General features: G+C 40.0%; 1 protein-coding gene across 6 annotated transcripts; it reads right to left on the bottom strand.

The window, feature by feature from the left end:
* Positions 1-6,722: 6,722 nt before the first annotated feature.
* LOC108098269 lies at positions 6,723-25,558 on the bottom strand. 6 transcript variants are annotated; one of them, XM_017201067.2, is made up of 12 exons: positions 25,028-25,558; positions 23,456-24,446; positions 21,304-21,330; positions 15,603-15,760; positions 13,595-13,981; positions 12,990-13,292; positions 12,412-12,813; positions 12,160-12,243; positions 9,336-9,542; positions 8,645-8,885; positions 8,237-8,412; positions 6,723-7,948 (listed from the first exon to the last, which is right to left on the bottom strand). In XM_017201067.2, the coding sequence occupies exons 2-12, from the start codon at positions 24,379-24,381 to the stop codon at positions 7,815-7,817; spliced, it is 3,045 nt and encodes a 1,014-aa protein (XP_017056556.1). In that variant the 5' UTR covers positions 24,382-24,446; positions 25,028-25,558; the 3' UTR covers positions 6,723-7,814. The 6 variants fall into 6 exon arrangements, with proteins under 6 accessions (XP_017056556.1, XP_017056557.1, XP_017056558.1 ...); XM_017201068.2 differs by having other exon boundaries at positions 15,603-15,739; XM_017201069.2 differs by having other exon boundaries at positions 15,603-15,733.
* Positions 25,559-26,026: the final 468 nt, after the last annotated feature.

The raw sequence follows: 26,026 nt of genomic DNA, 5'->3' as shown, positions 1-26,026 counted from the left end.
TTAGCTACCTACTAGGAGTATATCGTCATGGTCATGTCACTCACTCGGCTTAGAAATCCCAAGTCAGAAAACATCAACGGCAGAAGCAGCGGCAGCCACCAAAAAGAGTTTGAATTTCAAATTGAATTGAAACGAAGTAAATGACGTTGAAAACTTAAAAGCGGCAGGGGAAACGGCGTCTGGATTTAAAATGCCTTAATGGTTAATATAGCAATGAGTCTCGAATCTTGTTTAGTCATGGCGCCACAAGAAATCAGCTCCCTTTCCCTTTTCCCTAAAACTAAAACAGGATATGAGCGTGGCAATGAGTAGCATGTGGCAAATCATTTATAATGTTTAAATTTTTAATAAATATTCTCGCATGGGAAGAAGATGTACTGCCTTCCATCGCCCAACCAAATCCTTTTGTTGGGTGCTTCTTTAATCAGCACAGGAATCTGATACTTGTACAAAAGGCTTTTCTTTGTAAACACACTTCCTGAACTTTACCCAGCAACCAAGGGGTTTCGGGGGCTGGATACACCCCCCACCCCCATGGCATTGTATGGTTTGTGCGCATATTTACACATATGAAAAACATGTTAACCAGAAAATTAATTATAAAATTTTCAAAAACCTTAACAATGTCTACAATATGGCGTTGATTTTACTCAAACAAAAACTAACTAACTGCTACTCGACAATGGGTGTGCAAGAACGTAAGGATGTTTGGGGATGTGGCAAGTTTAATACAGGATCGCAAAATGTGGATCTGCTTTTTTGTTGCTTACCTAGAAGTTTTGTTTAAAAGTTTTGGAGGGAAATAGGTGCTTACATATACAATCACAATAAAAATTATATTGGAAAAAAAACTGTATTTAATTTTTCCCTAAAACACTTGGTCTAAACACCCTGTACTTCCAGCAAACACATACTTTATTCCTACCTATAAGAGTTCAGCAAGTGAAAACCATATACATTACACACTCTCACACTTGCCACACATCTAGTCATAGACATTGTTTGATGGAGCAGGACACAAAAACTGTAAGGAACTGTGGGGGAGGGACCTTCTCCTTCTCCATCTCCAACAAAAGGCAGAAAAAGTGCCCGTATTTCTTTTCACTGGCAAGGAATCCTCACGGCTTGCCACCATCTCCACCGCTCCAATATTCCACCCACAAGCCAGCGGCTAAGCAGGAAGGATATGGATATTGTGCTGCTGCGAAATTAAACAGGGAAAATTGTGGGAAATGGGAAAAGGGAATAAGGGGAGTAAGAATGCCAGGGAATCGTGCACAAGTTGCGGTTTGTTTTCTTGAGCCGGAAGAGGCTGAGAATGAATCCAAAGTCGAAGTTTAGCGGATGCAGATCTTGGAGTTTTTCAACATGCGGGCTTTTGAGTGGATATAGCAACATTCATAAAAATAGCAGCAAATATTATTTAAGACGTGATTAAAATGGAAATATATTTAAAGCTTTAAATTAATGAATTAAAAGCTTAACATTTCCTGATGAAAAATCTCCTTTTGTAGCAAGTTTTCAGTATAAAATTAAATACTTCCACCAACTGTTGCCCGCTGACAGCTGTTGTCACCTGTCTGCGACCTCGGAAACTGTAAATCACAAAAATAAAAAGCAATGAAAAATAAAGATGATATAAAAAAGACGATGCCAAGCAGTGCAGTGAAATTATGATTAACATAATGTGTGGTCTGCGCCCACATAACGGTTTATATTCGGGACAAGGACCCGACCCGCAGACCATACTATATTATGTGGCACATAAATAACGGATCAGATTGCATTCACATAAAATTTGTATTATACTTTTTTTCGCCAGCAAAATTATCATAATAAGAAAAATTATGAAAAATTATGCAAAGAAAGGATGGCGAGAGAGGGTAGGTACCCGTTTGCTTGAAATAAAAGTATCGAATTAGCGAAATAATATCGGATAACCGCTGGGCAACTACTACTACTACAACGAGAAAAAACGAGAAGAAAACTGAAAAGAAATATGAAAATAAAAAAAGAATTCCACTTGAATTGTCAGCCGGCATGCTGGCGCTCCTTCAACCGAAAAAGATTCTCAAAGATTGCTGTAATCATTCGGTGGATAGTTCACAAAGTATCTGTATCTGTGTCAGCTGCCAGCGAGAAAAAAAATCAAACCACATCCACGTATGTTATGTAAGCCTTTCGCTAATCTTTTTTCAAAAGATAGTTGCATGTTGTTGCCACATTTATAAGTAGTTATCCCTTCAATAACACAAAGGCAGTGCCAAGAACTCCCCTCGTTTCTTGCCTGAGTGCATTAGAATCGCCAGAGAGCCACTCAAGGATTTATGAAATAAGTTTTTTTTGTTGCCCCTGCTACCCATTCTTCTCCGCTTTTAAGTAACAAAGAACCATCTTTTTTGTTTGAGCCCAGCGGATTTTTGTTGCGGCTTCTGCGGGTTTCCTCTGTTCTCGTTTTTTCTGTTAAAATTGCATTCGAATTGACAAAGAATTCGCAAGACGCTTGCATGGAGGTAAATTAAACGGCAACAAAAGCACCTGTCGATGTCTGCTGTTTTAAAGGGGGGGCACCCCTATAAAGAGGGGATTATATAGATAGATGTCTTTGAATGAAAATCCCAGAAATTCCAAGTCCGATTTATAATATCCTACTCCTTTGACAATAGTAATTCAAGATTATTTCTTTTCAGCAAAGGAATGTTTTTCTTTGTTGGAACTTATTTAATTACACTGACTTAACTAACACTTAATTTAAGAATTAATGTTCCTTTGCTTTATCGCATGTGAATCTGACATTTTTTAATCTTTACCGTTGACCATTTCAACTGACCCATAACCCAAGCCAATCCACCTGCTCATGAGGAATCCCAAACCCATTCCGCTTTGCCATAATCACACCCACCTGGGAAAAGGCAAACAGAAATTAAAAGCACAAAAAATGATAAGCCATAAATTGCCCGCCCAAAAGTCTCAAAACAAATACAAGTTCTCCTCCACTGCGAAGCAATTAAAGAAGCGATGAGGAGATGGGAGTCTCTGAGCCTGGTCTATAGCCAATGGCCCGATAGAATGGATTGGATTAAAACGGGTAGGCAAGCAGATACAATTAAAAGTACAATTTTTCATATGCATTGGCAATCGGTGTGATTGCAGCTGCGTATCTGCTGGGTTAATTCGTATCTTGGCAATCGATCGAACCATTTGCTGCTTGTCGATTGCAAAAAAAGTTTCAATAAGAAAAAGTCTAGTTGTAACTATTAGAGGAGTTTGTTTGGATTTGGGGGAGTTTCCCGTAATCATAGTTATGAAATTAATTTAGAATACACTTGGGGCAGGAAGTTGATTGAATATACTGCTCATGTTGCAGGGAATTTCAATATTATAAAATGATGATTTTGGTTTAATTCTAACAAATTAAAAACGTAAGATCTTTTCCATATAAAAGTCATTATTGTGTTGTTATTATATACCAGTTTCATCTACCAAATTTATGTACACGTTTTAGAGAAATTTCTAATTAGAGTACGCAATAGTGCGAACAGAGAATTTCGGTTTTCGCTGAATCAAATTCCCAAGTTCTATTTGGCTAGTTCCGCTCGCGTGTTGCCAACCTCGAGCGTTGGCAACTAATTCGATTTGTCTGGCTGGCCATTAAATGCATAAAGGATCATCTCGCTGCAGATCTCGCTTTGCGGTTTCTGCGGCCCGCTAACATATGTTGCATTAATTGTTCATGTTGCCTCGAAAGCAACTCGTGTTCAATGGGTTTTATTGCTGCTCGACACACACAAACAGCGAAACAAAACAGTCTTTTTTCTTTTTCGCAAGCTGGAGAGGCACGAAACAAATGAAAAGAAAAATTGCGCACAAAACATTTTTCATTACGTGATTTTCGAGCATGAGACCGAGGGAAAGGGGTTGGTGGGGGAACCTGAACAACCAAACAACCAAACAGCCGAACAACCAAACAACCGAAGTGGCGACAGCCGGCAAAGTGCCATGTATACAACGGCAACAACAACAACAACAACAACATCAGGAGCGTGCAGAGGGGTTAACTTAGCAGCAGCCATAAGGATCACATCGGTTCGGATCGAATCGGATCGTATGGGTATGGGTAGGGGTATGGGTAGGGGTATGGCTATGAGTCTGGGGCTCGAGATTCTCCCGCGAATCTTCGCCTTTTGCATTCCCACACGCGATCGCAATCGCAGCCAAAAGCTAAAGATACAAGCCCCGACGAGCTAAGCAGCTAAACAGCAGATACAAATGTATCTATGAGCTGCAGTCGCGACTCGCGACTCAATTACAATTTATTAAAAGCCGCGCAAACTGATTTATAACCAACGACTCATCCGAGGAAGAAGCGGCCAAGGGATGCCTAGATTTGCTAACCAGGACTATGGGTAAAACACAAATTATTGTTGGTATTAGTCGAGTGTTTATGTAGAATTAATGTATATATCCATATATTTTTAACTGTTAACAATTATCAGAAATTAAATCGGTGTACATTTAATTTAAAGTGAAGTAAGTCCTTTACTACTTCGGATAAAATAATTTGTTCACAAACTTTTATTTAAAGTCCTCGTCTTAAGTTTTTTATTATTTCATATATTAGTGGTCTTAACTTTAGATGCAAATCGCTTATATAAAACTGAACTAGCTTACAACCTATTCTGGATTTTAATTAGCTGTTAGAAATCAGAAATTTATTGTACTTTTTTTAGCAATCATCCCATAGTACTCGAGTTCACGTGTCTGCCGAGTTGACGTAGTGTCTGGCGGGTTTCGCCTGCCTTGTTGCAGTCGTCTGGTCTATGGAGCATCTTCCCTTTACTGGGGGCAAATTGGCGGCTTATTTGTGTGTGGAAATTGCCTGCCATGATGTTGGGGCCGCAGCTTTTTGCTTCTGCCCCATGGAGGCCCAAGGTAAATGGATGAATTCGGCGCCGGAAGATGCAGGTAGAGGTAAAGGTGGAAGTCGAAGTGGAGCCCCAACAATATGGCGCCTGGGCCGATGGTGGTGACAGTTGCTTGTCAACAGCATACACGATCCACGATCCGGGAGGAGAATCATGATCTATGGACCCTGACAACAGCTACAATGAAAGAGCTGTTAGATGTTCCCCAGATGATCTATGGTCGGGCATGTTTAAGGTTCTTTGGAAAGCGATTAGTAAATTAGATTAAGGATGTGCCGATCATGTTGAGTTCTAAAGAAAAAGGCGAGCATGCTGAGCTATTAAGTAATGAGAATATTTATTACCATCTAATTGTATAAAATTTATTTTTATTTACTTGAAATGGACACACTTATTTTTCTGGTACTTGTACAATAAAAAATTCGCTTTCGGATCCATGATTTCTTGTTTAACCCAATTTAAACTGGTCCTTAACCGCCCCTCAAATAAATCTGATTTATTGTCAACGAGTTTCAGCAAAAGGCCGAAATAACAGTTATATATATGAAGACAAGGACCCCTTAAAATTAATGCATTTAACACAAAATATGATTGCCACAATTTAGGTCCCGAATCGAAGGGAAAAGGAGCAGCGATCAAGTGGGAAACCCGCAATCAGCTAAACGTTGCACGTTGCCAGTGAGAAATTAACGAGAATTAAGCGACCTGCCCACCTAATGCTTCAGATCCAGCGACACATATCTTCCATACCTCTCGTATTGCCGTTTTTCCCCCGGGACGAACAGAACATAGCAATCAACAGCATTCCTTTTAATTTCAACTTTTTGCTGAAGATGCGCCCTCGAAAATCAAAAAGTCCAAATCAAAACCAATAATAAAGTTAAATCGATAATTGAGGTCAGGTCGGAAAGGTATTTTTGGAGTGTGTTTGCGGCTCGGCGATCCAGCGAAAACATTTTCGGGGCCTTTGGCGTACATACGTGATCGTTTAACTGTAAATTAAATATAATTTACCAATAATCATAATCACAATATGCATTTTCGGTTTCTGAATCTGATTCCGCGTGGTTTTCTGCGCGCCAATCAGAGATTGAGAGCTGATCCAAAGTGATTTGATCCCCTTGAGCCAGACGCATAAATCATCATCTGGCGTATACATTTTATGGATTCTGGATCGATAACTGTCCAAACGCGCGCCTCGCAGCTGATGGCCAAAAAAAAAAAAAAAGAGAAACAAGAATTTGCCGGGTTCGCTGATCGATTGGTTTTCGTATCTTTTTTGCGAGTATCTCACGCTTCTCTGATGAACGTCTGCCTGGGTGCTATAATTAAATGCTAAAATCGCATAGACATGGCATATGTTAGACCAAATTGAGGCCCCGCATACAATAAATTAATCTGCGAATCATAAAGACTTTTGTATAGACAGCAATTAAACAAAGGTACATCCTATGCGAATGATTTTCAGATCATTAATTCAACAAATCAACAACAATAGCGCTTCCTGCTTTTTGAACTTGGTGACCTTTTTCGTGAAGCTATTCCTGGTTTATTTGGGGTTACAAAATAAACAAAAAGTGTTTCAATAATTTAGCAAATTAACTTGTAAGTCCTTTATAAGAAATCACGATTTTCCATGTTAAAAAATGTTTTAAATTTTTTGAGCAATATTTAAATCCTGTATAAGAATCGTTAGCATGTTGAATCATTGAGTTGCCCAAAACAATTTTCGTCGCCCACACTCCAAAATAAATAAACAAACTTTGTTTTTATTTTTGCAATAATAATTTATTATTATATATTATTTTTAAACTTTTTCGCTTGCTTGTTGGTGTTTTTCTGTCTGCCTGTTGCCGGTTGCTGTATTATTTTAATTGTATTTATTATATTAATTTCTGTGTTTTTATTGCGAGCGGCGAAATGTTGCACAATATATGAACCGTTATTGTTGTTTCTGATTCGCGGAATTATTTGTTCTTTGACTATTGTTATGACTAAAGTTAATGTGTATATATATAGGGTGTATATATAATAGCATATGAAGCGTTTAAATAGTTTTTAATGTCTATTTTTGATCGTTTTTCCTTCATTATGTTTTTTGTTTTGCTTTTTGTAACGGGCATACAAGTTTGTTTTGTTTAGCATTTATTATTAATATTTATTATTAGATATATATAATATGAATTATTGTTTACCGTCTAGGCAAGTGAAATACTTGAAGTTAATTATTTTTATATGCTATTATAAGTATTACGGGCTTACTGCACTTCTGTTAGGCTAGTGAATAAATTAAAATCTTAGCTCTAGAAAAATTACCTCGTAAAATAAACCAAAGGTTTGTCCATCGTTTAAAACACTAAAAAGCGGATCGTTAAATTTACCTTGTTTACTTCCTAAATAACTACGTATTACTGCATATATTATATGTCCAAATTACATAGATTTCCGTTACATTTATATATACTCAAATTGAAGCTAACTCGTAAGGTTTATAAGCAACGCTAAAAATGGTTTCTTTTTGGGGAAGTTAAATGCTAGGTTTGCCTATGTGGGTTTTCAGCTTATCGTTTTTCAATTCATTAAAAAGTCTTTCGTATCGGCTGCTATATACAACGTAACTGTAAGCTTACAACTGCACGCTATAAGATCTAAGCACTCTAAATGGGATTTCGGAAGTTCTTTTCATCTTTTCACTATAGTTTCTCTATATACAAAATGGCCGCTCAAACGTTTGCAACGTTCTCAAAACTCATACTCTGGTCTCCATTTCAAACTTTCTTAGGTATGTACACTTCACTTTAGTTTCCTTAACTCCCACTGAAGAGCCGCCGCAGGGTTGGATTGCACTCTGAGATCAAATAAATCCTTGCACCTCACCTTTCCAGGTGTCTAGTTGGCGCTGCTGAAGAGCACAGAGTTTTTGTAGTAGGCCGTCGGTCGCTCCGAAAGCGGACTCTTCACGTCCCGCTCGGCATTGGCCGCTCGGCTCTTGCGCTCCATCTCCAGCTCTTGGGCCAAGGATTCTTCAAGACAGAAACAAAAATGGGAAAATGTTTGGTAAGAGATCAATAAAAAAGAAGGACATTTCAAGTAGTTTATATGGAGATTTTTTAACACCGCCAGAGTGCAAAATATGGGGCATAAGATAAGATGATATAAAATTCATAACAAAAATATTTAAAAGTTCCAAAAAATAATTTTCATTTTCTCTGAGGTTCATCAAGATATTGAAATTTGTTGTTACATTTTTTTTTTTTTAATAAAATTATGACTTAGGGTATTATGTATTATTATATTGACTCTCAACTTACCGGAGTAGTTCTGCCAGAAGGCTCCAGTGGCCATCAGATCGATGCCCGGATAGCTCCACGGACCCTTTCCGTTGATGGCGGTCGCCGCTGCAGCTGCAGCCGCTGTTGTTATTATTGTTGTTGTTGTTGCGGCAGATCCGCTGGGTGGCCGCTCATCCCGATCGCGACTGCCACACCTTTTAAAATAAATTAAATAGAAAATACAAATTGATATATTAATGAAATGCAAAATTTACAATTGTTTTAAGCGAACAATAGTTAAGAAAACAGAACAGAAAGCAACTTAAAGAACTTATACATTTTTCTAACGAAGCTTGAAAATTGTTATAAATGTATGTACCAAATATTTCTTTCTTAATATTGTAATTATAAAACTGGGTTACTTATATAAAAAGTCGTGTTAAATACCTTTTTGCGTTGTCCTCGTCGTGGGCTCCAAAGGACGCGGCGGAGGAGCGTGGCTGGCGCTCCACGGAGCCCTCGTGATCGGAGTGCGGTTCCCGCTTCAAGTGGGTGGGGGAATCCGGGCAGTTGAGGCCGGCGGAAATGGAACCGGAAGCAGATCCAGCCGATTGTCCGGCGGTCACATCACAGGAGGAATTAGAATTGGCCAGCGACTTGTCCGATTTTTCGCTGCCGGCATCGTTTTCTACGGAAGATGGTCAATAGAAGAGGGCGCTGTGTTGGTTAAAAAGCGTAGGGTGGCATTTCGGGGTTGGACTGGGTGTTTCTTTTGGGGAGGGTGGAGTGAGGGACAGTTAACATGATTTTAAACATTTTATTTTGACAATCAGAAGAGTGCTTTAGTAAGCTAGTTATGCAATTAATAGGGTATTTAAATTTCTTTATTCTTACTTTACATATTAGATCTAATACTTTGTATTGCTAAAGAGTTTTATAGTTATTGCTTAGAGCCTTTTTGAGAATCTACACTATTTGAGGTTTTTCTTTATGAATGGCTTGGATCTATTTCGCAATCAATATCTGATTAGAGAATTCGGGAGGATGTGTTTTGGGGTGGAGTGGGTAAAAGGTGGTACAGGATTTTGGGGGATCTGTTAGCCATGCGTTGTGCGTGTCCTTGACCCCCGAAACTCACCTTTCATCGTCTCCACATCTCCGCCGTGGCTGCTACTGTTGCTGTTGTTGTTATTATTGTTGTTGTTGTTGTTGCACTTGGTATCACCGCCGCCCCCGCTCCCGTTTGCACTTGGACTTCCCTTCGCTGCAACGCTGCTGCCACCAAGTTGCTGCTGATAGCGGATGCGGATCTTCCGCTCGCGTCGGAAGCGCTTCTGGTAGAGAACTATAAATACAATAAAAAACCGGAAAACGTTCATATAATATCATGTTTTGTCAACAATTAATATATTATTATTATTATATATCTGAAGTTATATCAAATATTAACTAAGAATAGGAATATAAATTATCCAGATAAATAAATTGCATGTTTGAAATCAATTGTTTTGATTTTCATTTTTATATTCATCGATTTCAAAAATAAAAATTTTCAAAAAATTTTTTTTTTTTTGAAATTAATGTTCATTTTTGTATTCATCACCTGTACTGACCCACTGATCTCCGCATAAATACGATCTTTACACAAATCAAGATGCGAGCATTAACACATTCCTTCTACGGAAATGTCAGGAGATTGGAAAAGAACAGCGTTTGCCCCGAGAGAAGAACAACATCAGACATCAAACAGCAAATACTGAGCCAACTTAGCGATAGATCGTGCGGCAATCTCGGACTGGCAACTGGTAATTTGATCGATTCAAACGATTCTGGGGCTCTCCGGTTCTGGTTTTCGATCTGGGTTTAGTTCTGGCCTTACTTCTCTGGCTCGTTGCCTGTGCCAATTCAAGTGCGCATCCGGCCGTGTGTGTGGGCGCAATTATGTTTATTGATCCTGACTTGCAATCATTCCAGATCGCGAGCCATAGAAAAACACACAGAAAATAGAATACAATGTATTGGCCTCAAAAAGAAAAAAAAATGTGTATGATACGCTGCAAGTCTCTAGTAAAAATTTTTACATGTAGTTTGTGGAATGTTCTTCAAAACAATTTAAACTTGAAATTCATAAGTTCAAAACATTAATTTTAAAAACTGATAAAAACGCTTTTTAAGGTATAGTTACTATCTGATTTTACAAAGATAGACATTTTATTGGTTTTAAATCAGTTTTTTTACGAGTGTGATCGCTGTGGATGGATGCGATGAAGCGTGGTGACAGCCGTTTTGAGGGTGGAGCCACAAAATCAACCTCAAATCAAATCCAAAAACTGTTGCAGGCATATTGAATTTCAGCGAGGATCGGTTCACGGCATTGCCCTCCATCTGAGGCATCATTCCATTCGATTTCGCTATTGCGCCAGCACCCACGCTCTTCCGTTGCAAATGGCCAATTGTTGCCATGTTCTGAACTCGAAAAGTGGAAACTCAAACTCAAACTCGTACTACATGGCAGCGATTTTTATCGCCGGCGTTATTATTAGTTGCAATTAGATGTCTATGTGCCTGTGTGGCATTTTGCATAGTTGCATGCAATTTTTTCGGTTTTTGTTTGCTGATTTATGTGCTGCTTTTCCCCTCCATAATTTTCTCACAAACCGAAGGGGGAAAAGAGATTAAGTTATGGCCGGGTCGGTCGGTCAGTTGGTGGGCAATTATAGTGTGCCCTGGTTCCCTTTGTTTTCGCATTGTAATTCAGCTGTTTTTGTTGCTTGCATTTTTGGGTGGAGCTCCTTCTTTTTGTTTTTTTTTTTTGGGCAGCTCAATGGCGGCTTCTAAATTTGAGGGTTGCCTTTGGGCAGGAGAAACTGCAGTAGTTGTAAGCCTAATGAATTGCGACTGATTGCCGAGTAGCGGCCAATATATGGATCAATTTTTGGCAAATGCAATTGAAAAATTATCGAGTGCAAGAGCTTATTATTGGAGAATTAACCTAATAGCTTTTAGGCAACTCATTTGCAATTCTTTGTAACAAAATAGATTTTAAAGTTTAACCCTCTAAAATCGTGCGCAACTAATTTGGCCACTTTTCAATAAAATATATTTTTAGGATTAACTCATGTGCATCTGGTTTAAGGTTTATTTTTATTTAATTGGCTGAGCTGATTCTGTTATTTAAACTTCCTTCAATTAGGATTAGTTCTTCTCCGCCGCTGGCTTTTGTAGAGGTAACCAACCCTTAACCCTTGACAACCCTTTAAGAGTCTTTTCAAGAAGTCAGGAGAAGGAAACGCCAGAACAACAACCAATTAAAGGATTTCTGTCTCTGCAACTCAGGTTCCAGTTTTCCCCCCCATTCAACTCCTTTTTGTTTGGCTACTTTTTGCCAATCACTCGAGTGTAACTAAATAATGAAATGATATTAAATTCATTTGAATTGTGATTTCTGTTGAAAAAGGCAAAGGAGACTGAACGGCAGCCTGAGCCCTTAAACCCTTTATATTTTTTTCTTCCTGCAACCTGGCGACGACCACCAGAGTGGTTGGGGCCAAGGGGAACTCAAAGGGGAAAAGAGGGGGGCATTCGCAGACAGTCGGCATATCAGGTGTCATTGTCATTTGAGTCAGATTGCATTAAGTGCGCCCGATTTGAGTCGGAATCGGCATAGGCAGGGCAAAAGGAGCTGGCCGGGATCTCAGTACGAATATGAATCTGTATCTGGAGCTAAGTGTGGACATGGACGTGGATGTGGCGCAGTGTCAGGACTGATTTGCAGCACCAACTTGGGATGGATCGCTACTCACAGTGAACTGACGCTAATGTGAACCGGTTTTCGGTTCGTGAAGATTTTGAACAGACAAATATCTAACAAAAAAGGTTGTAAACAAAGTTAAGGAGAACCTTTGAAGGCCTACGATTTGTAGTCTTGTTTAAGGTGTGGAAACTATTTTTGTTTGACTTACCTCTCAGTTTTCTTTCATCGACAAGCTGACGTTCCAACGAATCTTTCACTTCACGTTCTCGCAGGACGTCCATCTTGAGCTCAGCTGGAATTGAATTAAATAGAAATAACACAAGAATTAATTATGACAGTAAAAACATTTTTTTAAGTAGAAAAAATAGCTATTTTGCTGTTCAGGATTTTTAAATAAACATATTTATTTTGTATATTATTTTTTGTAATTTTCAAACAAAAGTGTTTCATATAATCTTACCTTTTTCGTAGCTAATTTGTCGCTCCTGCTGCCTGGCATTATCGGCGGCCACCTTGAGCAAACTCTGGATATTTCTGAGCAGCGTTTCCGTGGAGCTGGCTGGAACACCGGCATGGCCATCCATGCCCAAAGGACCCAGGGCCAGGCCACCGGCCAAGGCGGCCGCATCGTTGGCCGCCAGGAGAGCCTCATTGGGGGTCAGAGCACCAGCACCAACCGCTGGTCCATTGGCCACCTGCGCCAACTGCGAGTAGTTCAAGGCTCTTTGGTGCTGGATGGCGGCGGCTGCCGCCTCTGCGGATGATGAGGGCGAAGCCCGCTGATGTGGGGCCACCACCCCCAAGTGGGAAAGGCCCACCGTCTGGTGGGTGGACAGATTATCACGTTCCGTGTCACTCAAATCTGACAGAGAAGAAGAGCAAAACAAAAGCACAAATTCCAAACGAAGTTAGTAAGACATGTCACAGAAAAACACATTTATCGGTTATCGCAGAACGTGCACTGCTTATCGGGCGTTTATCGTCGCTTATCGCGCATTTCTTAGGAAACAAGATGAAATCAATGTAAAGTCCACTCACCTTCGTCATCTTTGGCCAGGCAGCGTTCATCGACTTCGGATTGGTTCTCGTCGCTCAGGTTCTCCTCCTCCTCCTCGTCGTCCTCCACCCCGATTATGCCGCCACTAACATGGGATGCCACGCCCCCTCCGACGCCACTGCGACTGCCCTCGTCCAAGCTGCGGGAGCCGCCTCTTCCCGGGGATCCTGCCACCGAGTGGCAGTCACTCCGTTCGCTGCCCGCGTCGCAGTTGCTTCCGCCGTGATCCGTATTTCCGCCGGACTTGCTCAGATTCAAAACCGGACTCTGGCGCGTGGGAGAACCTGAAAAAAATATAATTAAATAAACATTTAATTGAAGATAAAACATGTTTGCAAAGAAACAGAAAATGTTTTCTTTAGCTAAATAATTTAAATATATTTTAAAATGGTAATTTAATTTATTAAATGCAATTTGTTATTAAAAGATATATTTAAAATAAATAATATGTCTGTTAGTTATCTTATTGTTTCTGACTAAAAAATTAATATGTTACTTTTCAAAGAATTATTATAACAAATCTATTATCTTTTTATGTTTTATATATATTTTATCCTAAGTTTTTAACTTCACTTTAGTTACTTACAATTCCTGGAGCTGAGATCCCTGGGCTTGTGCTCGGCCACCATCACGTTTCCTACCCGGTCTACGACCGCTCCGCCGACGCCCATCGCCTGCTGCCGCTCGTCCGTCCGCTCCTCCCGCAACCGCTCCAAATGCTTAACGATGTCCTCGTAGGCCGCCCGGCAGTTCTCCCAGATTCCGGATCTGGCCAGGGCGTCCATGTTGGCCGCCGACATGCCGGCGTTTTGGGCAGCGGCCTTGAGCATCTGGCTTTCGGGACGGGCGTGCAGTCCATGGGGCGGCATTCCCGGCGACATTAAAGCCGGATGGTGGGCGTTCATCTGCATGAAGGCCATGTGATTGATGGGCGGCGGATTGTAGCCATTAGCCAAAAGCGGCGACTTCATGTCTGCAAAAGAAATAAGTAGAATATGGAACTATTTACTAATTGTTTTCCAATTAAAATCCTCAAAAACTAAAAACAAATGCAGGCCAAATCAGCTGCCAACACTAATGCAAGCCACTTAACCAGACCACTTAAACGTTAATCAATAATTATTTTGCTTTTGCCCTGGACCTTGGTAAATATTTTAATTTGAAAACGCATATTCACCTACCCATCCTCAAAAATATTTTCCTTTCATTTTGATGGCTTCCCCAACTGACACCTGTTTCTGTCGCTGTCTGCCAAATATACCTGTACTTTGCATATAACTTTATATAGCATGTCTATTGTCTGAGCGGCCAGACTAAACACAACAACTAAAACACCCACGCACACGCTAGTTACATAGATACTTTTGTATCTGGCGTGTGTATCTACGGCTGTCATTTGTTTACAGCCGGTTTGCACAAGCTTGTGTATATGGCTATATGAATTTAAGCAATTTAGTGGGCCATTAAATGCTTTAAAATTCACTAAAGTGCATACATGGTAAATTGGCGAAAATTCGTTCGCTTTGGAATGCAATTAAACGATGGTTTTTACATGTGAAAATGCAGTTAAAAATTTATAGAAATGCGTTGTGCACTTTTCGTTAATAATGCAATATCACTCAAGTATCAACGCCCCATAATTCAGGCAGTGAACCTTTTTCTTTATGGCCAGCAGTGACGAGGCGAAAAAAACCAAACAGTTTTCGGACCCATCTTCGTTTCAGAAGGCGCCGGCGGCGCATGGTTCTAAAGAAAAAGATTTTGAGATTTCTTTCGATTGGGCTTTTGTTGCTGTTCGGGTATCTTTCAATATTGTGCGTTTCGGACACATTAATAGAAAGGGGCGTTGACCAAGTTGTCAGCCGGGACTCTCTTTCTCCCTTTTGCGATCATAGAAAAATATGTTAAAATCAATTAAATACGAGTGCGCTTGTACTTATCATAATTACAGACACAGATACAACTCGAAAAATTCAACTGAATGCGATTTCCTGTGCCTGTGTACAAATAACAGTGGAATTCAACTTGATTGTGGCTCTGGCTGCCATTTATCTGTGGCTCTGGCTCTGCTTTGCTGGGAACGTAGCCAAAGTATCTGTATCTGTGGCTCTGGCTGTGTATCCGTTTCGTTTTTGTTCGTTTGGCAGCTGTAAGCTGTAATCAGCCAACAAGCAGCGACCACAAATCACAAATGGCGGCAGCGACGATCATCGATCGGTTAGGGAAGCAAAAAAAGAAACACAATCGCCGACGATCCCCAAAAGCGAGTTTTGTGGCCAATCTGGGAATGATTTCATTACCATTCGAATCCGAATTCGTGGCCTTTACGCCCATTCCACTCAATTGTGTGAGAATTGCAATTGCCCATAGCCAGTGGGGATTTGTAGTGCACAGACAAAAAAAAGAGTTTATTTATTTGTTTTTAACTAGAGCCAAATTGTATCACTCTCCCTTATAATTAAAATGCGATCGGACAACTACAAATAATTATTTTTAAAGTACTATCCTTATAGAATTTCGTTTTTTTTACGCTAAATATTTATAGTAATATTTTTTTTTTGTATGTATTTGCAACATTGTATTGATTGACTTACCACTAATGTGCCCATTCTCATAAGCGTAGTCGCCGTTGTCCAGGCGATGCTTCTTCAGCTGCGGATGTTGCGAAAGGTGAGTGGGCGGCAGGGAAAGCCCCACGGGTCCCCTTTTGGGCGGTCTACCCGGTCTGGAACTGCGGAATTGCAGAGAGTTACTGTTGGGTTGAGAGCAATGGACAATATCCGTGGTATCAGTACAAAAAAATGCCAAATGCCTCAGCACAGTGATCACAATTCAGCAAATTTATGAGAGGATAATGAGGTGATTAAATGCCAATGTCTGCATTGTGCTGCTGCATTTTCACGCTGATTATTTAAGTGGTTTTGAAAAATATATTTGGTGTTTTTTTACAACTTGAGAGTTTTAAGATTGAAAATAAAATATGCATACTAAGTTTTAAGGAATTAAAAAACTTTTTATGACTCAACAGAAAATTATTAAGAAACTAGAGAATATGGAAGTTCGCACGTTTCAAGCCATGGTAAATAATTTATATTGATTTAAGGCCCTCAGCATGATTTATATTCCTCAGACCTTGCTGAATATTTTTAAATAATATTGTTGTAAATTTTAAAGGTTTATTTGCCTTTACAAAAAATGTCTATAATTCTTTGATGGCCTGTCTCCCCATAAACGCATCCATCACGGCTTAACTATTATGAAGAATCTTGCTGTTTCATAAGTTCCCCTCCGAAAATTTAATTTTAAAGTCGTATCCCCTGCCGCTCGCCCACAAGTTGCATTGCCTAATTAAGCTTTAACCGACTTTAGTGAGCACCCCGTTGACTTGGGACAAATAAAAAGCCCAAAACGAGAAGAATGAAAACGTGCTACCATTTTAATTATGTGCCATAAAAAAATGTACAACCCGAAACAGCAACAATAATAAAGTGAAGCCACAAAGAGAGGAAGAACAAAAAAGAGTTCAACTATTTTTTCTAGTAATTTATGCCCGCAATTGCTGCTATTTGTATATTAAATATTTAAACAAGTCTTGGGCAAATACTTGACGCAGGTTAAGCTAAATAGTTAACCGAAAAGGCATAAACAACTTGGCGCAGCGGGTGGAAAATATATGACAAACATGAGATAAAACCCCCAAAGAAACCCCTGAGTTGGAATCCGACAAAAAACAAAGCTGACTTAAGGCGGCAAATACTACGAGGGGAGCCGGGTCTTAATCAAATAGAGCGACCCCTACTCCACCTGTCCGGAGACTCCAGATGGTTCCTATAGCAATTAAATTATGGAATCTTCATTCCATGTTTACCGCTGGTACACAGGTGCCCCCTTAGAAGCCGAAGACAAAGACAATGGCAAATAAACACAGGTAGCAATGATCGTGTGCACGATATAAATTACGATCTTACCATACTATATATATACACATATATATTTATGATGAAACTCTGAACAATTTGTAATTGTGCGTTCTTCGGATAACGATTCTACCAAATATTTACAGTTACATATTGCCACAGCCAATATTTGCGGCTGGATTTTAATTGTGCTCCATTAAACGTTTAACGACAAACAAACCGGAGTTGTTTTCTTGGCCCCTTTGGGTCAAATAAAGAGAGACTCTTCGCCATGAATCATTCCGGGAGTGAAAACAATGTTTTTTCTAGAGGGCTAGCGAAAGTGTTTTTCGGGATCTAATCGGAAGGCCGTTCCCCCGTATGACGTGCAAAAAAAATCCAAGACCCGTGCGTCTGTCAGTCAACTTGTATGAATTTATGGGAAGTGGGCTGCAGGTTGTGCGGGCAACACTTTCATTGGAAAGTTTTCGGTTCTGAAGCACTGACATGTTTGTCCTGTTCACAAAATTTGGTTTGGTTTCACTGGAATATGGGTTGTGGATAAGATTGGATTGATTATGCAACATTAATGGTCAGCGAAATAGGTTTCAAGGAAAAAGCTAGCTTATCTGGTTGAGCTTTTGTTAAATGGCCTTGTGAACTACTACACAAAACTACTGCAAACAAAATCAATTAAACTTTATTAAAGTCATTTATCACACACTGCATAATGCCGGATAAGTCTAATAACAAATTATCTGGTCATTTGAGTTTCATGTACAATTTTTATTGGTTTGGGACCAAATTCCAATCTTTCGAACGAACCAACTGCCATTTTTACTAATTTATGCACCGTTGTTGCTCGCCGCAAATGTCATTTTGCATTTTTCGCGCTGCGGACAAACGTTTAGTCAGGAATAAACAACAATTTGTCAAAATAGTGGCTGTGGCCAATGCCTGCCAAAACAAGTACAACAAAATACAAAATAATAGCAACCGGCGGAGAGGAACCGGTTGCCGCAAAACTTTTGCCACTTTTGCCACACAAGGCTCGAACCTGTTTGCAGCTGTCTCGTTCGTATATTTCAATAATCAAGGGATAGCTGAGTTGTTAATTATTGACTTGTGGCCGGGACGCTTGAGAAACAGCCGCCAAAATATGCGCCAAACTGTGTTAAATGTGCCACTGGCCGTTGCACAAATCGATCGAATCGAATCGAATCGCATGGAATCGTTTCAAATCGAATCGATAGTTTCAACTGCGATTGCAAATCGGTTGGGGAAGGCGTTCCCAGCATTTGTCAGCAAATCCGCACTCCCAGGGCTTAACCCACTGCCCCCGGGCATTAAGTCGAAGTCCAGAAACCGGGACTAAGCTGCAAATTGGCAAATCAATTATAGTTATGGCCAAGTTGCCACCTTGCGCCGTTGTGGAGCGTGTTTGCCGGCAACTAAATCAATGCAATCCAACTAACCGACAATTAAATGTGTGCCTGCAACACAATTTCCATATTCGCAATTACCAATGGGCTTTGTGAGCACTCACTAGCAGAATGTTAATTGAATCCATAGCCTCAAATTGATTCTCGCCCCTTCGAACCTCTGCCATTTGTTTTCAAAGCCGTCGGCCGACAACGAGAATTCGCAGAAAGAAGCCGGGAAAGAATACCCCTTTGGCTTGGCGCTTGAAGTTGGCTCGAATTTCTTTCGCTGTTAACAATAAATGTTATTGGAATTTGCATTGAGCCCAACGAGACATCGCTGACTTCAGTCGACTTTCGTATTCATTGTTAAATGACATGCAAATGTACGAATGACATGGCATTCGCACAAGGGTTTTGTGGGGAGATGCTCCCAGGCTAATTGTTGGTTTTGCGGTCTTTGCCTCTCCAAATGGTCAAGTACAGCATTTAATGAAAGCCACCGCCAATTGGAATTAAAGCTATAGGACAACTTTAACTAGCTATGACTGGAATGACTTCAAAACAACAGTCGGATTTGACTAAAAAACTGTTTTGTTTTGCAAATATATTTTTTAATTTATTCCTGGGAAATCCTCAAAGTTTGCTTCCGTCCGACACTTTTGTATAAAAAGGTCTTGCCTATTCCAATATTTAAATGAAAACCATATGGTAATTACAAATTTTGGGTGGCCTTCTTTCCTCCCCAAGTTATAGCCATATAATTTCCTCGAGCGACTTGCGATTTCCCCGCGGACCAACGGACCAACTTTAATGCAGATTTCTTGGCGATTGTTTTTTGCATACATTGTTTTTTTCCTCACTCACTTCAATTTCAATTGGCGTGCTAATAACTCATTTAGTTCGCAACAAAAAACCGAACAACGGGCAGCAAAAAATGTAGTTACAAACATGCCACACCAACAATGGGTTGGATGACTACCCAAGATCACCCCTTACTTCCCTCACCACCAGCTATATAGCATCTCATGATGCTGAGAGAATACGAACTAGACTACTATATACAAGTGCTGGGTGCAGTTTTGTTTTAGGCTCTGTAATTATTATAAAAATAAATTAACTATTGTTGCTTCATTTAGATTGAACCGAGAGGCAGCCACAATGTTGCTTTTGTTATTCGGTTACACTCAATTAAGCTGAATTTGCAAAATGCAAATGGCCCGTACCGAAACTCACACCTCGAAAATCATAGACTCGAATTATTTTAGAAATTTAATATAATTAAATTTATTTTTTGTTTACCGCCTGTCTTTCCTTGCAACACTTTTCCGCCTCTCATTTTTGACAGCCCGAGGAGTTCGACTGAGTTGAGTTGATCTCTTGATTGTCAGTCAGTCATTCGACAGTCGCCGCTATTGTTGGATAGCATAAATTATAGTCTGTCTCTACAACCGAAACCGTGCATATGAAATCCATATAATAAATCAATGGGCTGTCGTAATTTGTGTTAAGTTATTTGTAATCAATTTGAATTCGCGCCATCGCTTTTCTGGTTCTCAAGATTTATGGGAAAGTTTTTTTCGTTCTGCCATTTGACTTAATTGTCCTAATTTTGCTTATTTTTTTAGCTTTGGCATATGTAATTGTTTAAAACTAAAAATATTGATCAAAAACTATCCTTATTTTGTTTCCTTATATTGGTGTACTTTTTTACTGCAGGTAGAAACCTCAATTTGTATAGCCCACTATTCACATTGCTATTTTTCTATTAGTCTCACAAACTCACCCACTCATTTATCTCGCTTCTTTCCCCTCATTCTTCACTCAGACTAATTTAACAACAAATTAAACTCAGATGAAGTCAAATCAATCGCCTTTTCAATTCGTTTTTCTTTTTTTTGTTTGGTCCAACATTTTCCACTTGGCCCGAGCAATTTGCATAGTTGTGGTCTGCAAGTCCATAGCTTCGATCGGAGCGGATCGGTAAGTCTTCGGCCAAGTACGGCTTTAGTCCAATTTAGTGGAAAGGTGTGCCCACCAGATCGGTCACAACACGTTGTTGTGGCTCATTGGAGTTTAGCGTTTGCCTCTCCGGCTTTTCTGCCTTTTGGTCGACGCCGCTTAAACGCCGTTTTAGCCAAGTTAGGTAAAAAAAAAAATGCCGAGAGAGGAGTGGAGACCAAACTGTCAACTGTGATCAAAATCAATTGTTTGCCATTTGCCAAACCAAATTGACTGAACCAACTGCGACTCATACAAAAATGCTGACAAAAATTAAACGAACCCATGAAATGTCAGTGTCAATAATTTTTGTAATTATGAGCTTGGTACGTAAACAAAACTATATGTATATGGAAGAAGCCCCCAACAAAGGCAAACAAATATAATAAAAAAATTATTGCAACATAAGTTTTGATTTTAACAAAAGGAGAGTACAATTTGATGAGCTCAAGAGTGTTTTAGAGTGAAAATGTAGGGAGTTTAAACAAAAACTATCTAACTTTCAAATTGTGCTTCCAGTTGCAAGTTGGTATTGATCGTCTTCTTTAAGGCCTGACTTTTAAATTTAAACTACGTTTTAAGCAACGATACTTTTTTGACTTTCGGAACACTTCCTGAAATTTGGTATCTTGAGAAATCAATCCACACACCTGTTTCATCTACCGTTATCACCGTTATGCCTTTTCAGAAAATTCTTATCGAAAAAACGCCCTTTTTCACGCTCTATTTACAACTCTAATACAATATTTTTTGCACTTTTTATCTGGCATATCCTTACGACTTCCGACCATCGAGACTCGCCCAATTTCCGTTTCGAGTTTAATTAATTTAATAAACAATTTCTTTTCGCTCTAAAAACTCTCAAGTGTATCGATTCGATACTTTTTTTCCTTCGTAAAATAAATAAAAACAAAAAAACCAAAGGTAGAAGGAGAGAAATTATTGCCATAGTTTTTTTATTATACTTGTGTGTTTACCTCTCTGGTGGCTTGATCGATAGGCATCTGCAATTAAAAAGAGAAGAAGAAGAGACAAGTGAGGCAAAATTGTTAAACGTTGTGTGTAAGCTTTAATACAAAAAAAAAGGACTGCAACGAAACGGAAAGAAATACGGCTAAAAATTCAGGGTACAAAGGCTAAAAGGGAAGTTTTCATTGATGGACTTGGGCTGCAGTTTCGGCGGGCAAGCGGGTGTGAAAATGCACACGCCCTGTAACCCCCCAAAGGCCCCTTTAACCCCCCAATGGTCAACCCATTTGTAATTATCCCCAGAGAGCGGTGCCTTTAGCGGTTTCGCATTTCCCCTTTCGCTCTCCCAACTTGTTTCAATTTAGCGCAAAACTTTTTCAACCTAATAATAGGTTTAACCGCATTTTTAACCGTGCCTCATGTTTGGTCCGGCTCGGTTTTTGAAACCGGGAATCGCACTAGCACTTGGTCTTCGTTTCTGTTCGCGTTCTCCGCTCAATTTTCCATTGAAAAAAATATTTTACAAATATTAAATAACTGATGATTTTAATTTAACTATTATATGGAATAATATATAATATTTTTCTGAGGATTTCAGTATATTAAAAACCTTCACAAATCTTGAATCTATTTTAAAAAGTGATTCTTTTTGCACACTCAACCCCAAAAATACTGTTTTAATTCTTTCAAACACTTTTTAATTCATTTTATTTAATATGTTCTAAAAAGAATTGGTTACTATGTCCAAAAATATCAACATTTTTTACTGTGTGGTTAGTTCTCTCCCCAAAGCGCATGTGCACTTTGGAGCACACTCCATGCATGTGGCTCGGCCCTTTTCCATAATTAACTAGATGGCTTTCCATCGACTGCATTGTGGTCAGCGGTCAGTACAACCCGTTCTTCAATGCACTTGAGAACTGTAAACAAAAACGCAGGACTCTTTACCGGCTTACAAACAAAGCAAAAAACGAACTGAACCCAAAAAAAGGAGTAATATTGGAATACAAGGTTGTAATCTTTTCGACTTTTGATGTCTTAATGTTTGGTCAGGACTGTTCGCTAATGTTTTTGGAAAGCTTTCGGGCAGGGGATGTTTAAATATCCATAAAATATTAAGTTTCGTTGGGGGCTCAGCCGGCATGATAGCCTTTAATTAGGTTTTATAGGCTTGATATTAAAAAACACGTTCTCCTAAAAGGTTTTTCCAGGATTCAGAGACCCTAGATTAGTAAGTCGTGATCCTTAAATTAATAAGAGGTTATAGGAAAAAAGCATTTATCTGACTAATTTGCAAAACTAACTGTTACCAAGGACAATAGCACTTCCTTAATTTTTTGTAACTACGGTGCAAAATGTAACCATGAAGAATTTTAAACCGAGTAACTCCTAGATCTCCCCCACCAATTACGCGAAAACAAAACCTATTTCTTTGTGCTGTTTTGCTTGTCGTTTTTTCCACTCGAACGGAAATGAGCTGACAGCGCACCGCACACGTCGATTGCAGGAAAATATCGGATGGAACAGGAGGAAAAGTTGTACAAGGTGGAAAACTGTTTCACCAACTATTGTTAGAGGCGCTCAAAAGAATTACGCAGCTTTCGGATAGTTAGCAAAAGGGTTAAGGGGAGCGTTACGTTTGCATTGCGTATTTCCGCCAAATGTCATCGGAAAAGGCAAAAAGGCGAAATGCGAGACGAAAGTTTTTTGATTGCCCGGGTTAATCGATATCGATGCACAAACTATTTGCATTGCGCCCGTTGCAATATTAAAAATGGGCGGGGGAGGCGGCGGAGGGTGCAAGTTGAGTGCGTAAGTTGGCTAAAACGGAAACAGGAAATGAGAAAATTTTGCAGAGCAAACCCCGAACTAGAAATGCAACTAACTGGGCACATGCACTCGGCAAAATAGAGAGATAGAAACTTAAGAACTTGAGCCAACAAAATATTAAAAAACCTCGACAACTCCTGGCAATTAAATTGAAAAGCAATAAACTACAAAAAAATTAGCTTTTAGAAATGGAATATTAAATTTAAAAATTGTAATCTTGTCTAGTTTTCAAAGGTAGAAAAAAAAGTAAGTAAAAAAGAACAAAATTAGATAAAAATAACTTGCAACTGCTTGGAGGACTACTCCCATTGTTTTGTTATTCGTTCGTACCTGGCCGTGGTGCAATCCCTGTAGAGGACGTCGAAGTCCTTGCAGCAGAGCAACTTGCAGCGATTCACTCCCGGCTGAATGGCGCCCAACCCGCGCAATATGCGCACCTGTTCCACATTGCAGACGAGCGGTACGATGTCCAATCGTTTCAATTTAGTATAGACCGTATGCAGACCGCCAACCAGGTGCTTTAGGAAAAGCTCAAAGGCCTGCGGCAGGCAGAGCATGGTTTCGTTGCTAATTATGAAAGCGGCGACCTTCTGACCCCGGTACTCCACCAATTTGCACTCATTGGCACTGGGATCCGAGGTTGAGATCGGTGGCGGTGAATTGTACGACCTTGGCGGCACATGATGATGGGCAGCGGCCATCAGCTCCAAGGGGGAGGCATGGTGCATCATCTGCAGGGAGTTCAGGAGTCCCAGCGAATGGGGCGGCAGTCCGTGGGGCATTCTTGGTGGCAAGCCCGCCGGCAGACCATTGCCCGATGGCATTCCGTGTGGCGGGGGACTGAGCTGATGGTGCTGCTGCTGTTGTTGCTGCTGCTGTTGCGCCTGCTGCTGTTGCTGCTGCATCTGCTGCATCATGGAGTGGTTCAAGGAGCTCACAGGACTCACGGCACTGGGATGACGACTCGGGGAACTGGCCGGTGAGCAACTGGAGCCGCGTCCTGTGTGGGAGCTCCGGCCATTCGGACGATCCTCGTTGGCTCCTCGCGAACTGTTGCTCCCGTCGCGACCGTTGTGTTGCTGCTGTTGCTGCTGGGCAGCTGCGGCTGCTGCCGCCTGCTGCTGTTGCTGGTGGTGCATCAACATGGCGGTGGTGTTCATTTTGCCCGTGGCTCTTTCAATTCCACTAATATTGTTATTTATTGCGCCCGATTTATTGTTGTTCTTTTCACTCTGTTCACTTGTCACAGAATCCATACTTCGTCATGGCCGACACTTTTGTTTGTTTACTTTCAAAATGATTCTTTAATGTGTGGGTTTTTCTATCGTAAAAAAAATAACACAAAGTTAGAAAGAAATAGAAAAGTGATACTAAGAGAGGGAGATAAATAATTAATGAACTTTTAATTCATTTTTAATTATTTATTAGGCTCTTTATGCAAATTTTAATTAAGCTTCGCTCGTTTAGTCACATCCGTGAGTTAATGGCTTTTAATATTTAAATATATTTGTAACACTCCTAGTTGTACCCCTAATCTGATACAAACCTAGCTACAATAATAACATTTTTCCTAACGAAATGTAGGATTTTATAAAACTTTCTGTAACATGACGAAATGTTGTAAAATTTTGTAGTCTTGAAAGCTAGTTTTTCCTAATGGGAACCAATAACTTGGACAAATATATTTAGTTTATTAAACTATGTACAGAAGAAAGAAAGTAAACACGGATTTATTCTTTTTACAGTTGGAATGTAAGATATTAACTGGTATGTCAAAAATTGTGTTACCAATAAAAACTTAAATTTATTTTTTTTAAACAAATTTTAAGTTAAATACCGATTTGCATAAATGCGCCTTCTGTCAACCCTGTTTAATTGTTTCGAAAAAGATAATAGATTTACCTTTAATGGGTCTAAAAGTTATACTAAAACTCAAATGCACTGACACAAGACACTCGCGCACTGTGTGTTGATTAAAGATTATAGCTTTGAAATTCGCCTTGAAATATATTTTCAATATTTTGATTTATTCCGTTAGACCGTTTTATCGAGTTCGGATAACCGTTTTCGTAGAGGAATTTGGGAAACCGGAGCGGTGTCCGTTTTCGAGTACCGTACCGACGGATTGTCACTGAGAGATTGAGGGATTGAGAGATGCCAGCGACTCCGCTGCCACGGCGACGTTGGCTTCGCTGCTTCTGCTTCTGGTTCCCCTTCCCCCACTCTTTCGCGAATCGGAGAAATCAACGAAACGAATTGCATTCGAATGGGAATCGACTGAGAGCGGGATGGCAAGAGGCGGCCAGCGCGTCAGAGTGAGCGAGAAGGCACTAGCAAGTTGTATTTTTTTAGCCCACCCACACACACAGACGAAGCGCTACCGTTATGTACTGAGAGAAATGCGCGCGCAAAAGTTTTATTGCATTACCTTCGCTTACGAATGACAAATTCGTAATGAAAGGCAAGTTTCGATTCGATTCGTTTCGGATTTTCGTGGCAGCGACGGCGGCAGCGCAGCGGCAGAGCAGGCGAATGTATACGTATCTGTGAGAGCGAGCGAGTGTATCTGTATCTGCGATTGTGCAAAACCAGAATACGAATACGAGTTGCGTTTTACGAATGTCTGTGGCACGTCTCGCATTACACCAATACCAGGCCAAAAAGGGGAGTGGTATGTGCGATTGATCGCTGTATTTGTGTGTGCAACCCCGAAAAATACAATGACACACAAGTAATCGCTCTCTCTCTCTCGCATTTGTTTTATTTATTTTTTCAATTCGTTTGTGCGAGTTCCTCAAATCCTCCCTCTCTCTCTCGCTGCCCCAAGAAAAAAACCTTTTTCATTTCAATTTCATTTCGTTTCAGCCTCGGCCCTCTCTCTCATACTCTCGCCTTCCTTGT

The sequence above is a fragment of the Drosophila ficusphila genome, unplaced genomic scaffold, assembly GCF_018152265.1.
Source record: "Drosophila ficusphila isolate 14025-0441.05 unplaced genomic scaffold, ASM1815226v1 contig_436, whole genome shotgun sequence".
Lineage (NCBI taxonomy): Eukaryota > Metazoa > Arthropoda > Insecta > Diptera > Drosophilidae > Drosophila > Drosophila ficusphila.
This window is presented reverse-complemented; position numbering and strand designations above follow the sequence as displayed.

What these genes read in the sequence shown, in the direction of transcription:
- LOC108098269 (XM_017201067.2), bottom strand. Translation starts at nt 24,381, where the DNA reads ATGGATTCTGTGACAAGTGAACAGAGTGAAAAGAACAACAATAAATCG. An exon ending in TCGATCAAGCCACCAGAGAG is followed by an intron (nt 15,761 to 21,303) that starts GTAAACACACAA and finishes TCAACCCAACAG; the next exon opens with TAACTCTCTGCAATTCCGCA. An exon ending in CGATGAAAGAAAACTGAGAG is followed by an intron (nt 9,543 to 12,159) that starts GTAAGTCAAACA and finishes TTGTATTTATAG; the next exon opens with TTCTCTACCAGAAGCGCTTC.